This window comes from Anser brachyrhynchus (assembly GCF_964034855.1).
Source record: "Anser brachyrhynchus genome assembly, chromosome: 4".
Lineage (NCBI taxonomy): Eukaryota > Metazoa > Chordata > Aves > Anseriformes > Anatidae > Anser > Anser brachyrhynchus.
In genome coordinates, this window is record NC_137698.1 from 54320384 (window position 1) to 54341355 (window position 20972).

A 20972-nucleotide genomic window follows, 5' to 3' on the forward strand; every position below is an offset into this window, starting at 1 on the left:
CAGCAAAAGCATCCAAAGGCAGAGCTACTACGAAACTGGATTTTTCTTCATAATGGACACACTTCCATTTCCCGATAGACAGCATCCCTACATAGATTTTTGGACTCCTCCTGAAAATCTAGGTAGGTAAAGACTTGCTGTCATCAAGGCATTCTGCAAGGTTAAAAACACAAGCACACACAAATGGATTGTGACAAAATAAACACGCTTCTTAGGGTGCCAATCCTGTCCACAGGAAGCACAGGATGACACCATACCTGGGCTCCCCTGACAGTTTCAATCTTTTCCAGGTCTCCAAATCTGCTTTTGTTATAGACGCATTCACAAAAACCGTATCTTCTTGAAGCTGAGGAAGGACACTCTGAGATTTCCGTTTAGCCAAATCGTCTCTCTCAGTATCAGGCACTTTCACTTCTTCTTCCTCCTCTGACTTATTCTTCTCAGTTTTCAGAGGTGTATTCTCTTTGTGCATCACTAGTTGCCTTGCTGCTGCTACGTGCACCTGGCTTCCTCTAATTTAACACACATTCCATTTCAGCAAGAGAAGATATTTTGAGGGAGCAATGATAAATCAGTGTCATTAGAAGAGGTTCAGAGCACAGGAAGATAAAACTGAATTTATAAGAAGATTATTTTACATTTATTTTAGGAAGTAAACATGAGAAGTTGATCATCAAGTGATTCTACCTAACACTATCCCGCTCATGCACTATTGAGACCACTTCATTTCAAGACTTCTGTTCCTACCTCGAGCAACAAAAACCTTGGAGTTATTCCTGTATCAAGCATTTCTGCAATAAGCCTTCCCTTAAATAGTTACAAATATCTCATTTCCATAATATTAGTGAAGTGAATTCAAGTTTTGCTCACAAACATACTACAGAGTTTCTTTGATCTTAGAGTCATGTCAATAGCATTAGAATATTAAAATCTGGTTATGTGTTCTTCAGATGCTGTGCCAAACAACTCATTACAAAATGTTAATGTAATCAAATTACCAGCAACCAAAAGGCAAGTTATGCATTACTGAAAAGAGCTACTAGATATTCAAAGAACATTTCTGAATGTATCAGCAATTACATTCAGGATCCCCTGTAATGTGTATATAGGGGTTTTACCTAGGATCACTTCTCTTTGCACAAATAAATTTAAAAAACTGTTTCCTGAAAATGGTGCATACCTAGCAGATACCTATATTCAGCAATTTCCTAAAGGTCTGTATCACTGAGTTGAAGAAAGATTTTTTAGTCCAAAATGTTGTAAGCCATGCTCCATTTCTAAAAACAATACTATGCAAGAAACAATAGGTTTGTGTGTGACAATTCAGTGCAGTATAGCAGGCACGGGTATGCAGTGCATTAACTAATGACTTAGATCTGAGTCCATGATTTATGCGGAGTATTAAAAGGGTATTAGATGAAAAAATTGCATCCAAAAGCATGCTTCTAAAATGTTCAGCAAAAGAGGGAACTGATGTGCAAACATATCTTTAAAGTTTATTGTCCACTACTCACACTCATGAGCTGCCTCAACTTGGACAAAGAAATTGTCTGGTTGTTGTTATTTTACACGCAGTCAATTTAAGCTCATGGTCCTGATACTCTAACACAAACTTACAGTAGGTAATCTGTATCTCTTTTTTGTTCACTTTATGATAAAGCATTTGCATTACTTTACCCTGAATTTTTTTTTGTACTCCAGACAGCTTTAGCCTTACAAAGCAACATGAAATTAAGCATTATAATAGAAAAAGAAAGACCATGAATGCACACCTTGCATGTTCCTGCTTTTCCACCTGCAATGGCTTTTTATTGTCTTCCAGTTTACCTTTATCTTTATTTGTGTAGGGTCCAATTATAAAGGAGTTAAATGGAACTATGTGTTTGGGCTGATTCATTCTGGCTCTCCGGGTGGCAAAGTCATCCTTTTCTAAATCGGGAAGTCTACTCGCTGCTTCATCTTCCGAACCGGAATCCTTCCTTTGATAACGTGTCATGAAGGGGTTCTCCTTGCGCAGGATGATGTCTGGGGTGCTTCCATTGTCTTCACATGCTTGTGTTTTACTGATACAGAGCAAAAGTAAAGAGAGCTCTTGATGCACGAGGGGAGGGAGAGTGGAGCGGCAACACACACCTCCAGGTCATAAAACAAGCACAGATAATGAAATACATTCCAGGCTATTGTTAGATTTGGCAAAGACTTGTTAAAAAAAAAATCATATACAGGTAACAAATCTGCAAGGACTTCATACAGAAATCAGTAACGTTAGATCTTTACTTATTTTAGTGACAGCTAGAAGAAAAAGAACTTGTTTACCATACTATGTGAATGTAGTACTGTAAATGGCAGTGTTAAGCTTCTTGAACACTTCAAAGAAAGAAAGATTTGATGCAAATACCTGATCCCTGGCCAACGCTGAATCCTGAAATACCAGATAATATCTGGCACATTTTCATCTTAATGGCTCTTTTTTTCTTTCTTTCTTTTTTTTTTTAATACCTGAGTAATCACTGAGGCTGCATGCCCTAATATTCTTAACTTTTTTTTCTTTTTCATGAACATTCGTGCTTGATTCTTTCCCCCTGAATAAGCCCTCTGTGCTGATGCTGACATACAATAGGGTGTTGAGTCTGCTAGAGATAGTAGCGTGCTGGCACACAGTGCCATCTGCCTTGGTCACAAACGACAGCAACACCAACACAACCTCGTTGCCACTGAAGATTACAATGATAAAGACCCTTGACAGCTGGTGCCCAGAAAGAATAAGCTTATTTTAACTTGCATCAGTCAATATTCTTAGCTAAACTGAAGAGACAGATGGCAAGAGCTAGGACAACCTCACGTTTGAAAACTAAATTGTATTCAATTATATTTTGAAAGTTGGATATTGAATATTAGAATGTTCCGTGTAGTACTTTTGTAGGCTGCAAATATCTCACTTTTCCTCCTTCTTACAGCACACCTTGCTATACAAAGGAATAAAAAGGTATCACATCAGATTAAACAAACTGATATTAAGAAAGAAAATCTAAACCACTCAGGGGCTGTGTCAAGTCTCTTTTCTACTTTAGAAAACACTACAGCTATAATTAACTGCGTTTCTAAACATTATAAAGTCCTACACACTCCCTGTACACACCACTTATTTCATGGCTTCAGCTGCCCTTTCAAAGTATTGCTAAACAAGCTTTAGAGAAAATATACTGATCTAAAGCAGCTGAACTCTTCCTGAAGGTTTAGGCAAAAGAGAACAGATACCTAGAAGTCATATGCACTGGGAACTGTTCTGCCAAATAAGCCAGGGAATATGATTAACTTGATTAATTTTTAACCAGACTTCACTACAGGTACCATTACTCTTTTCTGAAAACTAATAATTTGGAAATAATTTTCAGAACTCTGGCCATTAAGAACACGTATAAAATCACGCAGTACTCCATTAAATCATGTTCATATTTACTTCTTAAATGAAGATCCATAAGATGAATATTTTTTGTCTGGTAAGGTTGGGGGTATTGTTTTATACTTTCAGTTTCTAAGAATTATGTATAATCAAGTGATTATTCAGTAAAAACTAATGAATTCTTCGAGTCTCATGTCTATCAATGCTATTGAGCATCAAACGTACTATTTCTGAGATGGGTGTTTTCAGCTACAAAAAAATAGGGACTTAAAATATTTAAAAGAACAACTATGAGTCACTGTAATGAATAACTGGAGAACTTAGGGCTTTTAGTATGTAACTAGGCTTCCACAATTGTTTCTAGGTTAAGAATATTTTCCATTCATTTACGTTTTGTTTTTACTGAAGTCAGAGATCAGCTGTGATATTTTGGGGTCTCCTGAATTCAGTGTGCGACAGTTTCAGAAGTGCCTTTTAAGGTCAGTTTACCATAAAGATAGCAAAGAGCATAGACGTGAAGCTTGCAATGTGTATTTGCCAATCGTTCCTGCACACCCAGCTCCAGCCTTTGCAGAAACACCACACGCATCCATGCTGCTACAGTAGGTGCTGCCTTCCAGAGTGTCAGACCCTGGGTGTTTGTGCTCCATGAAACAGGGTCTCGTACAGGCTTGTGGATCCTTCTGTTGCATTTCAGAACAATGAGAGGGTTTTGCATGCTTCTGCACCATCAAGATAAGAGTCCACATCCCTTTCACAAAGAACGTGCCAAGAATTCTTGGTTTGCTCACATTTCTCTTACCCTCCCTCTCTCCGTCATCTGTTAGAACAGACATAATCCTTCTCCTCTTTTTAGGGAGTCTCTACGAATCTGATCCATATCTTTCGAATACAATAGTGTAAATAAGAGACAGATGCACACAACAAGCAAGCATGAAGGACCACATGTCAATAAAACACCGTGCTATAAAGAGACAATATAATCCTTTGGGAAGGGTGAATGATTTTTGGCATGCAGTTGTACAGCATCTAGTTCAGTGGAGTCCTTTCCGAGAACATGCTACAGCAATGGAGATAAGTACTTAGATTCCAAACAAAAAATGCATTTGCATACAAGTTCAAATCCTTCCTGTGCCAGACCCAGAAATGTCCCCACTGAGTTTCAGCTTTAGGAACAATTAGATGCCTTGTAGAACTCAAAGTCACAGTGGGTGTCATCCAGAGGTCAAAACGTCGAGAGGAAAATGCCTGTAAACAACTCAGAGCGAGTGGAAAACAACTGAGAACCTCAGGTGAAAGGAGACAGGCTGACATTGTAGAAAAATGTTCGAAGAGGGGCAAAAGGAAAAAGAAAAAAAAGAACCAAGACAGGCTGAGGATTGTTCAGTGCCATTAGTGCACAGAAATTTAAATTTGATTTCAAGGAAAAAAGAGAAAATTGAGAGGTTCAAAGTACAAGGAATGAGAATGAGACATTAAGAAAGATGATCAAATGCTCTGCTGTATCCTGAAGCATCAACACTGAATTCTTCCCTTTCCTCACTTGCTATTCTTCCACTTCCACAAACACACCACTTTCCTTACAGGCCTGTGTCCCCAGTACATTTTCTGCTGTGTCTTCCTATGATCCCCAGGAGCAGGCTGCTACTACACTACAGTGAAGCTTGGGATACAAAGCTCAGCTCTTTGAACCTCAGCTTGCGCAGAAAACCAGCAGCTCCTCCTTCCTCCAGCTGCCAGATTCCAGGAGTTACGTCTGCTGAGAGCAAGGAGGAACCATGGCAGGTTGTATCTGCTCCTTCTCTCCTTCAGCCCTGTCCGGACAACAGACTGTCCAAGGAAAGAGGAGACCCAATCTCGTGCCAAAGACCCAAACACTTGCCCAGATGTGCTTCATTCCTGAAGAACAAGCAAGTGGATCAAACATAGGGTTGGAAAAGGGGCTCTTGGCTAATATGGTGAGCATCTTCCAAATGCAAATGCAGGCAGTGCCATTTGTTGTTTGCTGCACTGCCAAACACAAGCTATTACTACGTATCACCAATACCAGCCTTGGACTCAGAACATGATTATGCTTGTATCCTACTGGTTTATGGATTCCTCATCAATTAGCACACTAGCTGAACCTGAAGGACTCATTTCTGACTGACAGTCCTTCTTATGCAAACACTGGTTCTTGACAGCTTCTGAGTGACCTAGGAAAAGGACATATGGCAGTGTACAAAGAGTGACTTATTTGCACATGATATATGTGCACATGGCTGTAGACCAGCTTAATTTATGTATAAGCAAGCTGTATAACATAAGAGCTGTACTTTCAGCTACTACTACACTCCAAAGCCCAGACTGTACACCAGCATCCACTAAACTACCCACTGTCAAGATTTCACCCCATGATTTACCAAATTCACATCTCAAGAAGTTGCCTCAGTCAGAATAGAAATGTGGTATTTTCCTCAATAATCCAAAGGAAAACGTTTTAGATGGAAGGACATTTGGACACTTACCCTTTAGCCAAATCATTTTGATCATTTCTAAGAGCCTAGTCTGCAGGCATGGTGGTTAAAAATCTGCTTTGCGGGCCATCCGCACAGAAAGAGATTTTTCATGAGGACTTGATATCTGATCACGGAAAGGCATGGCAGTGAGCCTATGCAACAGTCAGCTCTTTAGTTAAAGAACAGGAAATAACCAAACTGAACCACATCCAAAAATAAGTAACACAGGTAATAAGTGAATAACTACTGATACTCCACGCCAAAGTCAGTCAAATGGTGATTGCTGAACTATGCCTCCACGTTTTAACTGGTACATGTGTTAACAAGCACTTTATACTTTTATAGTTCCTGCCTTTAAAAATAAATGCATCATTTATTAACACAGCTAAAAACATTAACCACATAAAAACTGAGTCAGTAAACTAAAACATCCCATCGCCAACAAGTACGTATCTGAAACTTTTGCCTTAAGAAGGCATTTTTAATACGCATTTCTCTGTAGTTTTTATTAAAATGCAAGAAAGCATTAAGTGGGAAGTGACACGTAGTTTGTGAGTTTGTGTAGTAGTTTCCTTGGAGTTTGTTGTATGCTGTAACACAATACAACTGCTCAACACAAATGCAGTTAGCATCATACAGCTCTCCAATGCACAACTGCCACTTCACAAGCCTTTTCATACCAAGACCTTCACTAAAAGGCTAGCCATTGTGAGTGCTTAGCAGGCTGGATTTTTGTTAGAAGTGAAATCACAGTGGATTGAGGAAGCCCACGCTTCAGCCAATCCTAAAAATATGAAGCGTGCACAATTTCTCACACAGTTGGGCTAACCTGCCATAGCGCTGGGCTGCTGACATGACCTTAATGCCAGCTTGTTCCAGTCTTCGTAACTTTCTGATCTCTTCTGCATCTTTCCCCTCGGGTGCTGATGTTTCTTTTGCACTACACGAAGGAGACTGGTCTGTGGAGTTTCCTTCTCTTTGACTGAAACCTACTTGATTTTTAATAGGGCTTTCCTCAGGAGCCACGGAGCCCATTTTCTCCTTTTCACACAGTCCTGACGTTTCATTCTGTTCTTCTTCTATGGTTTCAGGTTTGCTATTGAATTATACAAGGTAGTTTAATGTATGTTGTGCCTGATACACAGACACTTATTTATTATAAGCAAATTTTGTTGATATCAAGACGTCAAAGGATATTCCGATGGATGGCGCAGGAGGATAATTATGCTCTTTAATGGAAGTTGCTCTGAGGCCACATCAGAGGTGAAGTATCAGTTGACAAAACCAGCACCCAGAAACATATATAGCCACAGTTATATAAACCATACTAACGTATAGGATACAACATATATATAAATTAATTAAAAAAGCAGGAAAAACATTACCTATTTTGATTAAATACAACAAATTGTTGCTTATAACTATCATTTGTCAGTGAGTAATTGTCTTGAGAACTGAGAGAGGTCATCCAGAGCATTGTTGTCCAGCCTTGGGTTGAGTCAACCACCGTGGTGGTTACAGTAACCAACATCTTGTCAAACACAAGCAGGACAATGCATTGTACGGTAAACAGTAATGACATCAAGACAATGAGTTCCTCATTGCTTTTCTACCATCTTCAGTAATTGCTACAATTGATCAGTACCATCTCAGCAAGAGATTTATGACAGCAGAAGGCGCTCCATACATCTTCAGAAAAGAACAATAATCAGCTGTTTAAAGCATGGTCAGTGAGGAAGGGAGAAGTTAGACAGGCCAGTCTTACCTGAAAGGTCTGTCTCCTAGTGGTGAAGTCGCGGTGCTCCAGCTCTTCCGATACTCTTCTCGCTCAGCTTTCTTTTTCCGAAGGGGAGCAGGTACATAGAAAGTCTGATTACTCTTGTTCGGGAGGTACTGGTTAAAAGGCACAGCTGATTTAGGTTCACCGTGTGAGGTCCGCCTTGCCAACATATCATCTTTTTTCACATCTGGCATCTTTCTGTGTGGCAGGTCAGTTTCTGAGTCACTTCCTCTCCCTAGTGAGGAAGGAGAAAAAAGCCCTTCTTTTCATTTCCATCCAGGTTTTTTTAAATTATAAATAAGAGGAGACACCACCAAAGAAAAAAAAAAAAAAGAATGTGAGTACCAAGAAATGAATTCATTTTTACCTGTATTTATATTTAAAAATCAGAGACTGAAGGTAGTGACTGCAGTATCTACACAGACAGTAAACAGTTTTTCTATCAACCCTTATTTTGTACCCCTGACAAACTCATCTTCAGCCACAGGTCATGATGCAGGATATTCTGACAAACTCAGGGTCAGATTAAGCCAGATTTGTCACTCACATAGGACAGTCAGAGAGAGACACTTACTTGACTAACTGACTCCTAGTCATTTGTATGGGTATGTTTGACCTGGTTCACACTCCTGAACCTAGACTTACACTTCCGTATCACAAGCTCAAGAAAAAAAGGGCTTTATACTGCATTTTTGTCAGAACAGCATGAATCTGGATGTTTCTGCAGACACATATTAACTGTACTTCGAATGCACACAGCACCAGCTTGGTCAAAATCTAGGAATATATATTCCTATATAGCATCAGCTGCTATAAACCATAAGACTCAGACGGTCTGTCTCCAGTCTCGCCAGCTGCCTGGTCAGTCAGTCTCCAGTTCAGTGCAAAACAGACAAGGAAACTTCATCCTCAGGTGGAAAGGGGCAATCTGCAGCATTTATGGGTTAGATCAGTACTGAAAAGACTGAAGCATCGTTGTTGAGAAAGAAATCAGGTGAGAGAGGAAAATCAAGAGTTGCAGAGAATAAGATGGGAGATGAACAGAGCTGAGCAGCTACTTTATTTTGTACAAATGAACTAAGCCTCCTGATATCTGCAACCCATTTAAAAATCGTGTTCACAAAAGCTTAGCAAAGACTATTCCAGCTTGCATATACAGTTGAAAATAAGACTCCCAAATGGTGGGATAAATACATGAAAGGGCATTTGCAGTGGAACTGCCCTCACAGCCATTTGGGAATACACTTCACAGACATTCACTAGATTCCCTGCACCATCATGAGCCTTTTTAAGTAATTCACAAAGAAGCCATATAAATAGTTCTCTCCCATCATCACAGGCCCTGGTTTGATGAGTGAAATACTCAACCAATTCTTCGATCAGCACTCAAAACTTCTCCCAGCTTTGGAGTGTTGTCTCTCTGGCGGTTGGCCTCTTTGCAACGCTTGCATATGCAATAGCTGTTCTCCCTCCCTGGGGCGAGGGGGAAGCCACCCAGGTTGTGTCCTCTTGCTAATTCACTCTGCTAATAAATTACTAGCTAATTCACTGAGCTACCTCATGAAAAACTGAAAACAATGAAGTCATAAAAAATCACAAGTAGCTTTGTATAATTCAAAGTAGGGGGGAGGAAAAGAGGTCTAAATATGCTAGGAATGTTTTTTTGCAAAGAGCTTTTGAAGCAGATTGCATGATTCAATGTTTGCACGGAGAGAGATGAAGAGGGAAAGGGAACAGTAAGACAAGACAAGACACAATGGAAAGGAGTTAGACAAAATTCACAATGTACTTTTTGCCGGTAAGATTTTGCTTGGACAATTTTGGTTAAGAGCATATGAAAACTAACAATGTGGTTGGTAACCTCAGTCTGTACCTAACAGAAAGTGAAGATGCGACCAAAAAATCACAAGTGTCTGAGGACAGCAGAGGTTTGAAGAGCTGTAACACCATTAAACTAAGCAGGGCCAGCTTAACAGAAAGTGAAAAGATCCCTTCATGTTATTTCCTATCCTATTTGCTCTTGACTTTGTTCTGGTGTTTATTTTTGTACTGCAAGAAAACTAGTCTTGAACAAGCAGACAGAAATGCTGGAGCAGAGAACCACAGCAGCAGCAGAACTAAAGCAGATTCCTCTCCCTCATTACTTATGTGCCTACAAGCACATCCAAGCTGAGTACTTCAAAGAAAAACAGCTTATTTAATTATTCATATTTTACTCATAAAATTATTTTCAGCTCAAATTTGAAAAAGAAAAATCACTTGAATCACTTGAAGCCAGAGCACTGAATGGAAGATGCAGCTGTGTTCTACGTTTATAACATTAATTTTGTTCTTCTGCATTTCCAAGTAGAAGAAGAAACAGCCAGTTTCCACAACCCTTAACAAGCAGTTATATACTACAGACTTGCACACAACAGTGTGTCAGGGGGCCTACACGAGTTCATAAAAGGCACCACGCGCAACTGCCAGCCAAGCGAAGGATTTATGCATTCCCAAATACATTCATTAGTGGCTCTGTGCAGGTCAGACTGCAGTTCTACCGCTTTAAATGCACTGTTCTGCTCTATCACCGCTTTCGTTTGCTTTGTGCCAAGTGACAGGGCCCAGGTAGGACACCACAGCAGTCCCCGAACAGAGATATGGACTGCAGGTGGCATTAGTGAAGGTGGTATTACTCAATGCTTCTAACTGAACTTGTCGTCACTTTACAACCACTTACATGACCTCCATCCATGTTTTTTTTTCTAGGAGTACAAGGAATCATAATTTTATTCTGTATCCTATTCTTGGGTTTTTAAAGATCCTATCTGAGCTGAGAGAGAAGCAAAGCAAGCAAAACCTTTTCCTCCATCCAGCTTTGCATAGATAGTATTTCTATCAACAAGCACATGCAGCTGAGTGAAACCCCAGCCTCTTGGGGCCACAGAAATAGGTCAGGCAGAGAAGAGGTGAGCCAAGCTACACCTCAGCTGCAACTCTTGGAGGAGTCAGCTGTGAAGTTAAGGCAGCAGAAAGCAGGAAAAATGGCACGTATTAGAAAGGATTTGCAAGACAAGTCATACATGTGCAAACTACATCTGCGTGCACCCCCAGTCTGGATATGGTTAAAAACCAATTTTTAAGAACAAGCTTTCTATGCTTGCATCTTATTTTGTGTTTGTCATGGACTCAAGAATGTGACAAGATAGTATGTCTTAGCTGTGGCAAACAAGCAACCACAAAACCTTACTAAAATCTGCTAATACAGCAGAAGCTGATGGGAAGCAGCTACAGGACTGGTGTAACTGACTGCCCAGCAAACAGCCAGGGACCTTGGACGCTTCTTCAAGCAGCCAGGACAGAGCAACACATCTTGATTAGGACAGGTGAGATACGCCTATTTGCCAATGCCAGACTTTTGTCTCACTTGAAAAGGCAGAAACATGCTTTGTAACACGGAGACTGTCTTCAGATCAATGTCTTAGGGGGCATGGGGCTGTTCCAAGGAATCAGTCCCAGCACGTGGTTCTGGATGGTCGACCAGCATCAGTCCCAGTAAGACAAGCCACTCTAAACAGCCAGGCAGCAGCACAGCAGAGGTTAACTCTACTCTACCCGCAGCTCCTTTATAATTCATCTGTGATACCAGCTCTCCCTGCCAGCTTTCCAGTTTTAAGGAGTTCCCCATCACCTCAGGAAATCTCTCAGGCGTCCGGTTATGATTAGCACCAGTTTCCTTCATGCTGCCAAAAGCGGTACGAACATCTGGTTCCTACCAAAAAGTCTTTCTGCCCTTCCTTTTTTATTAAATAAATAACATTACTAAGGAGAAGTGATTCATGTGTGGAATATAACTTCATGATGAAGTTCAACTGACTCATTCATGCATCGTGAATGTAACCAAGCAGACGGAGCCTGAATCAAGCGTCCTTTTGTTCTGACCTGGAATCCTGCTCAAGACAGGTAACCTAAGTGCGTGCTCTACACCTGCCCCCTGGCAAATCCTTCCTCACGCAGCATGCTGTGTTTACAAGCCTCAGAAAGCCTGTGAAAGAAAGACAAGAAAAGCAGAGAAGCAGATCCCCTTCTGTAAGCCAAGAACTGCGTGTCCTGACTCAAAGGTGTACAAAGATGGACACGGCTCTGAATCTGGGAGCTATTCAGTTGCCCAATTTTCTAAATACCACGAAAACAAACATGGTACTTGGTGACATGTTTTATATCAGACTTGAAAACTCTGACAAGTATCAGATATTTCCATGTCATTTATCTGGCTAGGGTTTATCTAGGCAGCATTTTGTTCACTTCAGTATTTCCCCTCTTCCTACGCTTTTATTTCTTGCTCCAGCCTAGTTCAAAAGTTAAAATGAGTCTGCACAACATCCTCTTACACCGTAACCCAGAAAAGCACTATCCCAATCATAAAATTACACTGCAATGATGTAACTCATTTTCCAATGCTACGCTATCCTAACTGAGACAGATTTCAAGTAAGCTGTTGGCAAAGTCATCTAAACCTCAGGGAGCACAAATCAGCATTCACAGAGCAGCTCTCCCGCTGGATTAGAGTGATTCAGAGGCTGCGTCCAGCTTCCGAATGGCACATTTGCTCCAGCAACGCGTGTGCCTCACTGTGACCAGCACTTACCATCACTGCTTCCTCTGAGCACTACATCTGGAGACGGTGTCTGCTGCGAGCGGGAGCCAAAGGAGTCCAGGCTGTCGAAGGAATCATCTCTGCCGTGGCGCGGTGGGGAGAGGGAATCGCTGCGCTCGGAGTCCCAGCAGTCTATATAACCGCTGTCACGAATGCTGCGCTTTGGACTCTCGATATCCTCTGTTTCCTACATGGGAGTACAGCAGGTAGCTCTTCATAAAGAAGCCACTGACATACCAATGAGATTCATTACACATCAGGTAACAAAGCGTCTTGCGAAGTGCTAAGAATCTCTTCCCCCCAAAAAGATCTCCTTGCTTTCTGCCCCTTCTCCCCTTCAAAACGAAAGTGCAAGCTTGCAATAAAACCCCGTTTTATGCTGATCAAGAGCGAGGCATGCTATTAGATTAGCACGATGAACTGAGAAAAAGTTGCAACAATCGAGTTAATAAAGTGATCAAAACCGAGAGAAACCTGAAACTTGACTTGTCGTCCACAGTCCATAGCACCGACAAAAGCACTAGCATTTTAACATCATGCCTGCATCAGGTTTAAGTCTGCTGCCTTCCGAAGGATTCCCCCCGCCCCTTGCCTATCTATTGTATCTGGCTGGGACACCAGCAGACAGCATTTGTTGTTGCTGCTTCAGCTCGGCAAAATAATGAAGCAGTGTGCCCCAGCCTCCCTCTACCTTGAAGAGAAATTCCTGTTATGAAAGAGGGATGTCTTTCTGAAGCAATCAGCAATGAAAAATATGCAAAACGCTTTTCCTGATGCCTCAGAAGAATTCAGTTGTGCTCTTTACTCTTTGCCAGCTCCTGGCTCTGGGGGATATGAAAGCACTTGTAGCTGACCCACATGTTCAGAGCAGTGAGAACAATGGTTGTCTTTGACAGCCCTGTGATTATAAATTCTTTCCAGTGCAAGCAGCACATACTAAAACACTGAAACTCCAGCAGAGGGAAAGGTCAATAGAAGCCATCCTCACCCTTGCATTATAATAAATCCCTTGTTTTAGAGAGTGTCTTAACATTAATTACAATAGCACAGGCGGAGAAAAACAAAAATAACTACTTTCATTCAAAGATAAACCTGTTTTTTTTCTCCCCCGACAGTAAGTAAAGTCAGAAATGTGGGTGCCATTATCAGACTGACATTTTGCGACCCGAAGAGACTGGAATGTGTTTTTTTCCCCTCTCCTTCCAGCAGCACTTGAATATTAATTCCTAATTAAGAAGCACCCCCTGGTTACCACTAGCCGGAGCACAATGGCTACGTTCAGCTCAGCTCCCTCTGTCCCTGATGGCTGAGGTTTTACCCGTGACCGTGCTGCCAATGACGAGGTCCGTCCCGAACATCCCCGTGTGCCCTGGCAGGCCACCTCCGTAACAAAGCACATTTGCTGGAGAAGCGACTGCGGGAGGAGAGCGCTGCGGCAGCACACAAAAGCCTCCACGGTGGAAGGCAGGGAGGCTCGAAGCGAGACGGAGACGTCAGACCCAACGTCCTGCAAACTTCTCGGGAAGAAGGCTTAATTAGCGCCACGCACTGTTACGCTGCCAAAACACCGCGTTAAGGACAGCAGTAAAGGTTCCCTAAGGCCACGCTGAACCGTGGTAACGTCAGTGAGCAACCTCGCTGCAAACTGAAGTGAAAGTATTTCTAAACAGAAAATGTATCTATCAAAGTAGTAGTTGAGTCCTACACCATTTCCCTCCCCATTCCTGCTTAGTGCATGAGCTGAATACTGACAGAAATGCCAGGGAACAAAGCTCTGTCTCCTTGAAATCTGCATGAGTTACACAGATCCAAGAAAAAAACTAAAAATCCTATCAAAGCCCTGTTTGTGACACGATCCCAAATCCTTTCAAAATCCAAATTCCCTAAATCCCCTCATCTCTTCGTACCAACCAGCTATTCTCGATCCTCAGGCACACTTCCATTTTCCTAAATTACCGTATGTGAGTGACACAGAAACGCTCAGCGGCTACAGGACTTAAACTCGGGCAAGAAAAAGCCCCATCCTGTGTTTGCTATCTTCCAGAGTTTGAAAACAGTCCAATTGTGAACTAATGAGCTCTGCAGACCCTCCTTTCAAAGGCCTGTTTATGTTAATTCTGCGTGCAGCTCACCAGGAATTAGGAGGCAGGCACCAGGATGGTGTCCTAGACTTCTGCAAACACGCGCTTTACAGCCTTCCCCTTGGCAAACCACCCTCCCCGCCAAACACCGCCTCACAGACGGGTGCTTGTCCTGCTCTGCACAAACGTCATCTCCCAAACGTTATCAGTGGGAAAAAGAAAGTGGCTATCTGCAGGCCCGATAGCGCGCAACCAGCCTTTCATATTACCTAACTCAAAACACGGCACGTCGCTATGTGGTAGCAAAAGTGGGACTGCCAAATGTAAGATGCAGTTCCGCAGGAACTTCCCCCCGTTAAATATAATCAAAAAGCCATGGATGTTTTGTCGTTGGGAACTTCCAGTTTAAAAGTAAAGAGGAACGTGTATCCAAATAGTTAATAAAATTAAAAACAGAGTAGCAGGAATAAAATTAGAAATGAATAGCTCTTTCAGTATGAGAAGTAGAAAAAGATGAAGCCAAAACAACTTACATCTGAGCTGTCTTTTGATTTCCTTATTAAAAAAGAAGGGCTGGGAGGATTTATAGCAGAAGAACTAAAACAGGCTGAATTTATGGTGGATTTAATTATTAAATTCTGTGGAAAAAAACGCCAGTAGAGAATGTGATAAAGTGTCTTTTCATCACTCAAGCTCAGCTATAAAGAACATCAGAGCATTACACAGCATGATTAACATGTTCTATTTTATGACCAAATCCTCTTCAAATTCAGTAACAGAGAAGGCCACAAGAGCCAAAGTGGAATACCACAGGGGTATGGAGTAGAGAGGTGAGCTCAAAATGAGTCGCCAGTGGCCCTCCTATCAGCACCACCTGAGCAGACTTCAGGACTGCAAAGAGCTCTGTTTTTACATTAAAGGAGTATATAGCTTCCAGCTTTTATGGGATCTCTACTCCACTCCCCGTTCCAACATCTGCAACAAATCAAGCCCCAGACTCTTGCTTTTGTCTTCAACCTGCAGCGCTCGGCTCTGCCCGGCCAGGCGCTCCGCTGTCAGCTCCGCGGAGAACCCTGCCTTCTGGGGCCAGCCTTCTTCGTCCCACAAAAGGGCTCAAGGAGACCTCCAAAAGACTCTAATGGTTAGTTAGGTGCGTAGATATGACCTGGAGAAAAAGGAGCCTGATGCTGTGAGATTATACATTAAAAAAACTATGATGCTGTGTCGCACTAACAGTATAAAAAACTGCACTTTGGCTATTTTTCTGCCTTAGCTCTGCTGTCCACCTTTGTTTCACCTTTCAGATTACAGACTTTGGAGGGGGGACTGCTCCTCTTGCATTTTCTATTTGGAAACAACTCAAGTATTAACTTAATTTCTTTATTGCTTAGTCTTAGTCATATCACTCACGTGGCAAAGTCCTGAGTGATTAGTGCAGGCCTTGTCAAATGAAGAACAAAAATCTCTACAGAGAAGCGGGAAGTTCCCTTCTCTCCCCATTTCCGTTTGTTTTTTCCACCGAAACTGGGCTCACGAACAGTGATTTTATCAATCTAATTAGGGTTCTCTTGTCACACTAGGATGTAGGAACTGCTATCAGTCAGCCAAATATTTCTTCCTGTCTAGTGGCAGCTCATTGCTGGCCCTCTGAGACCCCCGACTGAAGAGCTGCAGCTGGTACAGACGTAGCAACACACAGCTTGAGGAGAGTAATGTGCAAAGAGGTTTTGTCCCCAAACCTACCGCCCGTGGCGACTCGGCAGGTACCTGAGATGGGGAAGGAGTGGCAGGCATGAAGCTGTTTGGGAACTGCAGACCATATCTCATGTCATTTCATGAGCTGTATGTCCAATATACACAATACTGGGTGCTTCCATCTTCTTACGTGCCCGCTCCTTGCTGCTGTCACCCCCAGTAATGCATGTTCGGATACCAACACTAACCACTACTGAGGTTAAGTGTCCCGGGCTGCAACCACGCTCCAGCACTCAACCACAAATCCCCAAACCACTCTACAGCAATGGCAACTTTTCCTTTCCAACAGAGTTCGGCTCTTCAGAAACCGCCGTGCCCTTTGTGAAATATCATCTCTTCCTTCTACCCTTCAGCTTTATTTAGATACTTTGGTTTCATGCTTTATGTTGCAACTCAAAAAAAAAAAAAAAAAAAAAAAAGAGCTGCCCATAAGAATGAATGGTTTAAAGAAATCTGCTCCCGTAAGTCCTGTCAGCTTACTTTCGACTCTTAGCTCCTCTAGCTTGAAACTGTGTGTCATAAATGAAAATAATTCAAACCAAAAACTAAGGAAATGAAGACGACAGAGACACATGACAATTCTAAAGCCCTGCTTCACATCAAGTGCTGCATCATTAATATCACCACCAACCTAGCTGCCAAAAAAAGTCATGTTTATGGCATGGTAGAGTCAGACACATTTTCGAAGGAGGCAGGGGTTTGCTAAGTAATTTGTACTCCCGCCCACCATCTCTCATATTTAGCACTGAACAGGTTATTCATGGGAGTAACAGTTTCAACTAAATTCCCAGTCCCAAAACATAACAAAACAATACCTTTCTCATTTGTGCCAGCAAACCTTCAAACTCCTTCAGGTTCAGGGTTGATCCGCTATATGACGTGCAGCTGTTTGCCGCTTTCCCTAGCCAATAAATGGTGACTAATACCTGCAGAAGTTAATAAGAATTAATTGAAGCCATCCTCACAGTTACTTAGCTTAATTTACTTCCCTTAAGCATTCCTCGTTTATTCTAAACCACACAGCAGCACAAGACTTTGTTATAAACCTCCATTGAAAGTGCAGTGTCTGTCAATGGCTAAGCATAAATACATCAGGCAACTATGAAAATTTAATCATGTAACTTAACACATTACATTCCTGGTATTACTTTTATAAAAAATGGAACTGTCATGTCTGCCTGGAAAGCAAACACCAGAATTAAATCTGAATAGAAACACTAGGCAAGAAATTTGAAATAGACCAGAAGACACTTGTAAGTATACCTATTTGTAAATAAAATAACAACAACAAAAAAACACAACTAAAGAGTACTAGTGGTCATTAATTAAAACAGTGCTGACTAATGGAATAAATACAATGTCTGAAATGTGTTTCTGCCTATTTCAAGGAAAGAAAAGGTAGTTCCATTTTTAATCACCTTAATATAGTTTATCAATTGATACAGGAACTTTGCAGGATCGCTTTATTCCCAGCGATCTGTTAGCTTAAAAAAATGCTCAGCCCAAGATTAATCAAAAGCCACGAGCATCAGATTGTTTCCATTACACTCAACTGGAAAGAGTTAGTGGTTGCATTCAAGTTCTGACGATGTCTATCCGTAATTCCAAAGTCAATTCAAAAGTAGCACAGAAGAAAAGCCAGGAATTGCACTTGCAAATGTTTATATACCCTCTCACTCCTTTAGGTAGCAAAGAAATCTGATCTGACCTAGCTGGGTCTGCAGTTGTTTTAGGGAAGGAGAAATTAAGATGCTCAGGATGGTCACATCCAACACCTCCAAAAGCACCGATATTGAGGTCACACAAGGAAAGCAAACAGTCCTTCTCTAGATCCATGTGTCTCCACTTATCTGGCTGCAATACCTTTAAAGGTACCTGTGCAGCAGCAATTTGGACCGGAAACTGATCACCAAATGAAGTTCAATTCTGTGCTTTGCACCGGTTAAAAATATCGAAGCACCACCTCAGAACTTAGGGCATTTTCTCATGTAGTGCTCATTACTTCTGCCCATTCCGTGACATAGCAAAGTATTTAACTGCAGAACAAGCAGGAAATATTTTGATGTGGAAAAGATGTGCAAACAATAATAAATGATAATTGCCTTTAATAGCTGCCATTAATCATCTTATAAAGTTAAATAAACAGAAGTACATTATTTTATGTACTGATGGGACAGGCCCATGTAGTGTATACTATAAAACGAATTAAAGAAATAGGGCTACAAGAAAACCCATGGGGGTGGTGGGGACAGGCATCTCTGCCAGGCCTTTCCCTAAAACGTGCACCCAAAGTCCTTCAGTACTTCCTCCTCAGTCACATATACTAGACTCCTGATAATCTTTTCTCAACCAACTTTCTCTACCATCTCTCTCCTTCCTACCAGTGTGATATCCAAAGTCACACACGGCACCCCAGCTGAGGCCCTGCCAGAAAATACTGCGTGTGGCATGCAGATTGTCTGTTTAAAAACACAACCGTGGCGTGTAATATAAATGATATACATGCCATTAAAATAATTGAATACAGTTTTTAATACAGTTCAAAAATTTTTTTCCTCATTTTTAAAATTATATCCAAATTGATACTACCGTGCTGAGGAAAACAAGGTGGTTTTGTCAATAGTCATTTTTTTGTCTTGAAAAAAATAAGTATCTGAACAATTTTCCTTCACCCATCACTACTCAACAAAGAACAACAAATTTATGTAAAAATCCCTTACAGTACATGTTCTCGAGTTAAGTGGAAACACTTGTGAATCTAGCACTCGTAGCAACGAGGAAGCTGTCCAATTCATTTAGCCATTCAGTTCTTTGAAGAAGGTTGTGGTATTTTTATTTACTTCTGCTAGCATTTGGTCACTTTCTATCTTCTGCCTTTCTTTATCCATGGCTTTTTTTTTTTTTCCCCAAATAATGTCACATTTGCAAGCAATTCCAATTGGCTGCAAGCCGAGATTGCAGTATTGTGCACCTGGAAAGTATACATTGCCTGCAAACACACTGCGGAGAACACTTTTGAAACCTTACCTTTGCAACAATACGTCTATACAAATACACATAGCCAGCGCCCAGAAGGGTGCTAAAATGCTGAAAGCTGAACTCTTCCCCTACAACGTTGCGTGTCAGATGCAAAAGATATTACTTTAATGATGGTGGGAAAGACTGAACGAAATAGTTTTTCTTTTCTTTTCCTTTTTTTTTTAACCTGCAGTCATGATTACTGGCTTGCGAAGTTATTAGGAAAAGGTCTTGGCATTTCCTAGCAGTTTATAGGGATGTAAGCCAAATATAAAATTGAATTTATAGCAGTTTACAGCTGACTAAGGAGCAAGAGCTCGCTAGGCTTTAGAAGAATACCTAACTCTGAGTCCAGCAAAGTTTAGCCATTTTATTTTCCACTTAACAATTACAGAATCCATTACCATTGCCATTAGTTCAAATCAGCAAGAAATTAAAGGTAAATGGAATTAGCCTTTCTGGGAAAACATTTATTTGGAAGAAAAACAAGAAAGCTAGCAAATCTGATAGAAAATTCGTATGCAGATGGAATGGTAATTTGCTTCATTTTAAATCCTTTGTGCAAATTCACTTTATGGCTATATATCCATGAAAGGTTTCAAAGGAGTAGTAGTTTCATGGGTGAGTCAGGCCATTCCCACTGAAAGCCGTCCCACAGCGGACAGCACAGAGATCAGTTTGCTTATTTCTTTATCTAAGTGAAGACAAATATTCTCCGTTTTATTTCTCCCGTAAGGCTGCTCTGCCATAGCCGCTCTACCTAAGTTCCCAGTACAACCCAGTTAGATATGTATTCAGGACTTCTCAGCGATACTCAGCTCTACAGGTTTTTTACTGACAAAGTTCTAGCTCAGGCCAAATACAGGATAAACCAGATAAAAAAAAAAAATACTCCAGGTCATGTACTTACATTTTTCAGCTTCCTACTATAGTCAATGTTCCTGGTTGCACACACACACACACAAAAAAGAAAGAGGAAAAAAAAATCAGAAAGCAGACACACTTTTCAAGAGCGTGTATGCAGCAGATCACGTTTTCCCTAACAAAAGTCTGCAGAATGCTTCTGCTGGCTGGAAACACATGAAAGCTAAGAAGATGTAGTTCACACATTCATTTATTCATAACGTGGGAGTATTTTGTCACCATTACTTCAATCATTAAATTATAATTCTGGAAGTACAAAAGAAAATGAGTTTGTAATGGTCCCACAGTAAAGTAGGACAGAGCCAAGAATATTTCCTTTAAACAGAGGTGCTGATTTGTTCAAAAAAAGAAGACCAAAGACCTCACTGCTAAAATCCACTCTGCAGTAATCCAATAGTCAGGTTCTGCTCCGTGATAAATCATGCAACCCATACAGATTCTGAAAGCAACCGAACATGCGTATGACTCCAAGGAAATCAACACCAAGCATTAATGAAATATAGCAGGTGTTTCTGTGGAAACAAGCACCACAAAGAACAAAGCAGATAGGTGAAGCAATAAAGATCCTGCCAGTTACAACAGAACCTGCTGAGGAAAGCATATTCTACTGTCTGAATGTATACTCGAGCGCTCAGACTCAACATAGGCATCCTTCTCAATGTATTTTTTCACTAATATTTATCAAAAAGGGTGTAAGTTTGTTAGAAACAACAAAGCAGAACGTCTGCACAGACATAAACAACATTTCAAAATTCAGCAGAGAAACCATTAGAAAAAAGAATGAAGGAAATGTGCATCACATTTAGGTGCTAAAAATAAATGAGTATTTCAGATTTAGTACAGATTGTCTCCTGATTATTGTATAACAGAATTGCTT

The 20972-nt window shown here is 41.1% G+C and overlaps 1 protein-coding gene across 1 annotated transcript in view; it reads right to left on the reverse strand.

The window, feature by feature from the left end:
- The window catches only part of LIMCH1 (LIM and calponin homology domains 1), a 175596-nt gene that overhangs the window by 47357 nt on the left and 107267 nt on the right, over nucleotides 1-20972 (reverse strand). Inside the window, exons 5-11 of the mRNA XM_080589355.1 lie at nucleotides 20082-20112; nucleotides 16969-17079; nucleotides 12309-12504; nucleotides 7667-7916; nucleotides 6731-6997; nucleotides 1773-2063; nucleotides 258-512 (exon numbers count right to left, since the gene is read on the reverse strand). Of these exons, the coding sequence (XP_080445481.1) occupies nucleotides 258-512; nucleotides 1773-2063; nucleotides 6731-6997; nucleotides 7667-7916; nucleotides 12309-12504; nucleotides 16969-17079; nucleotides 20082-20112 (1401 nt within the window). The remainder of the gene's footprint in view (nucleotides 1-257; nucleotides 513-1772; nucleotides 2064-6730; nucleotides 6998-7666; nucleotides 7917-12308; nucleotides 12505-16968; nucleotides 17080-20081; nucleotides 20113-20972) is intronic.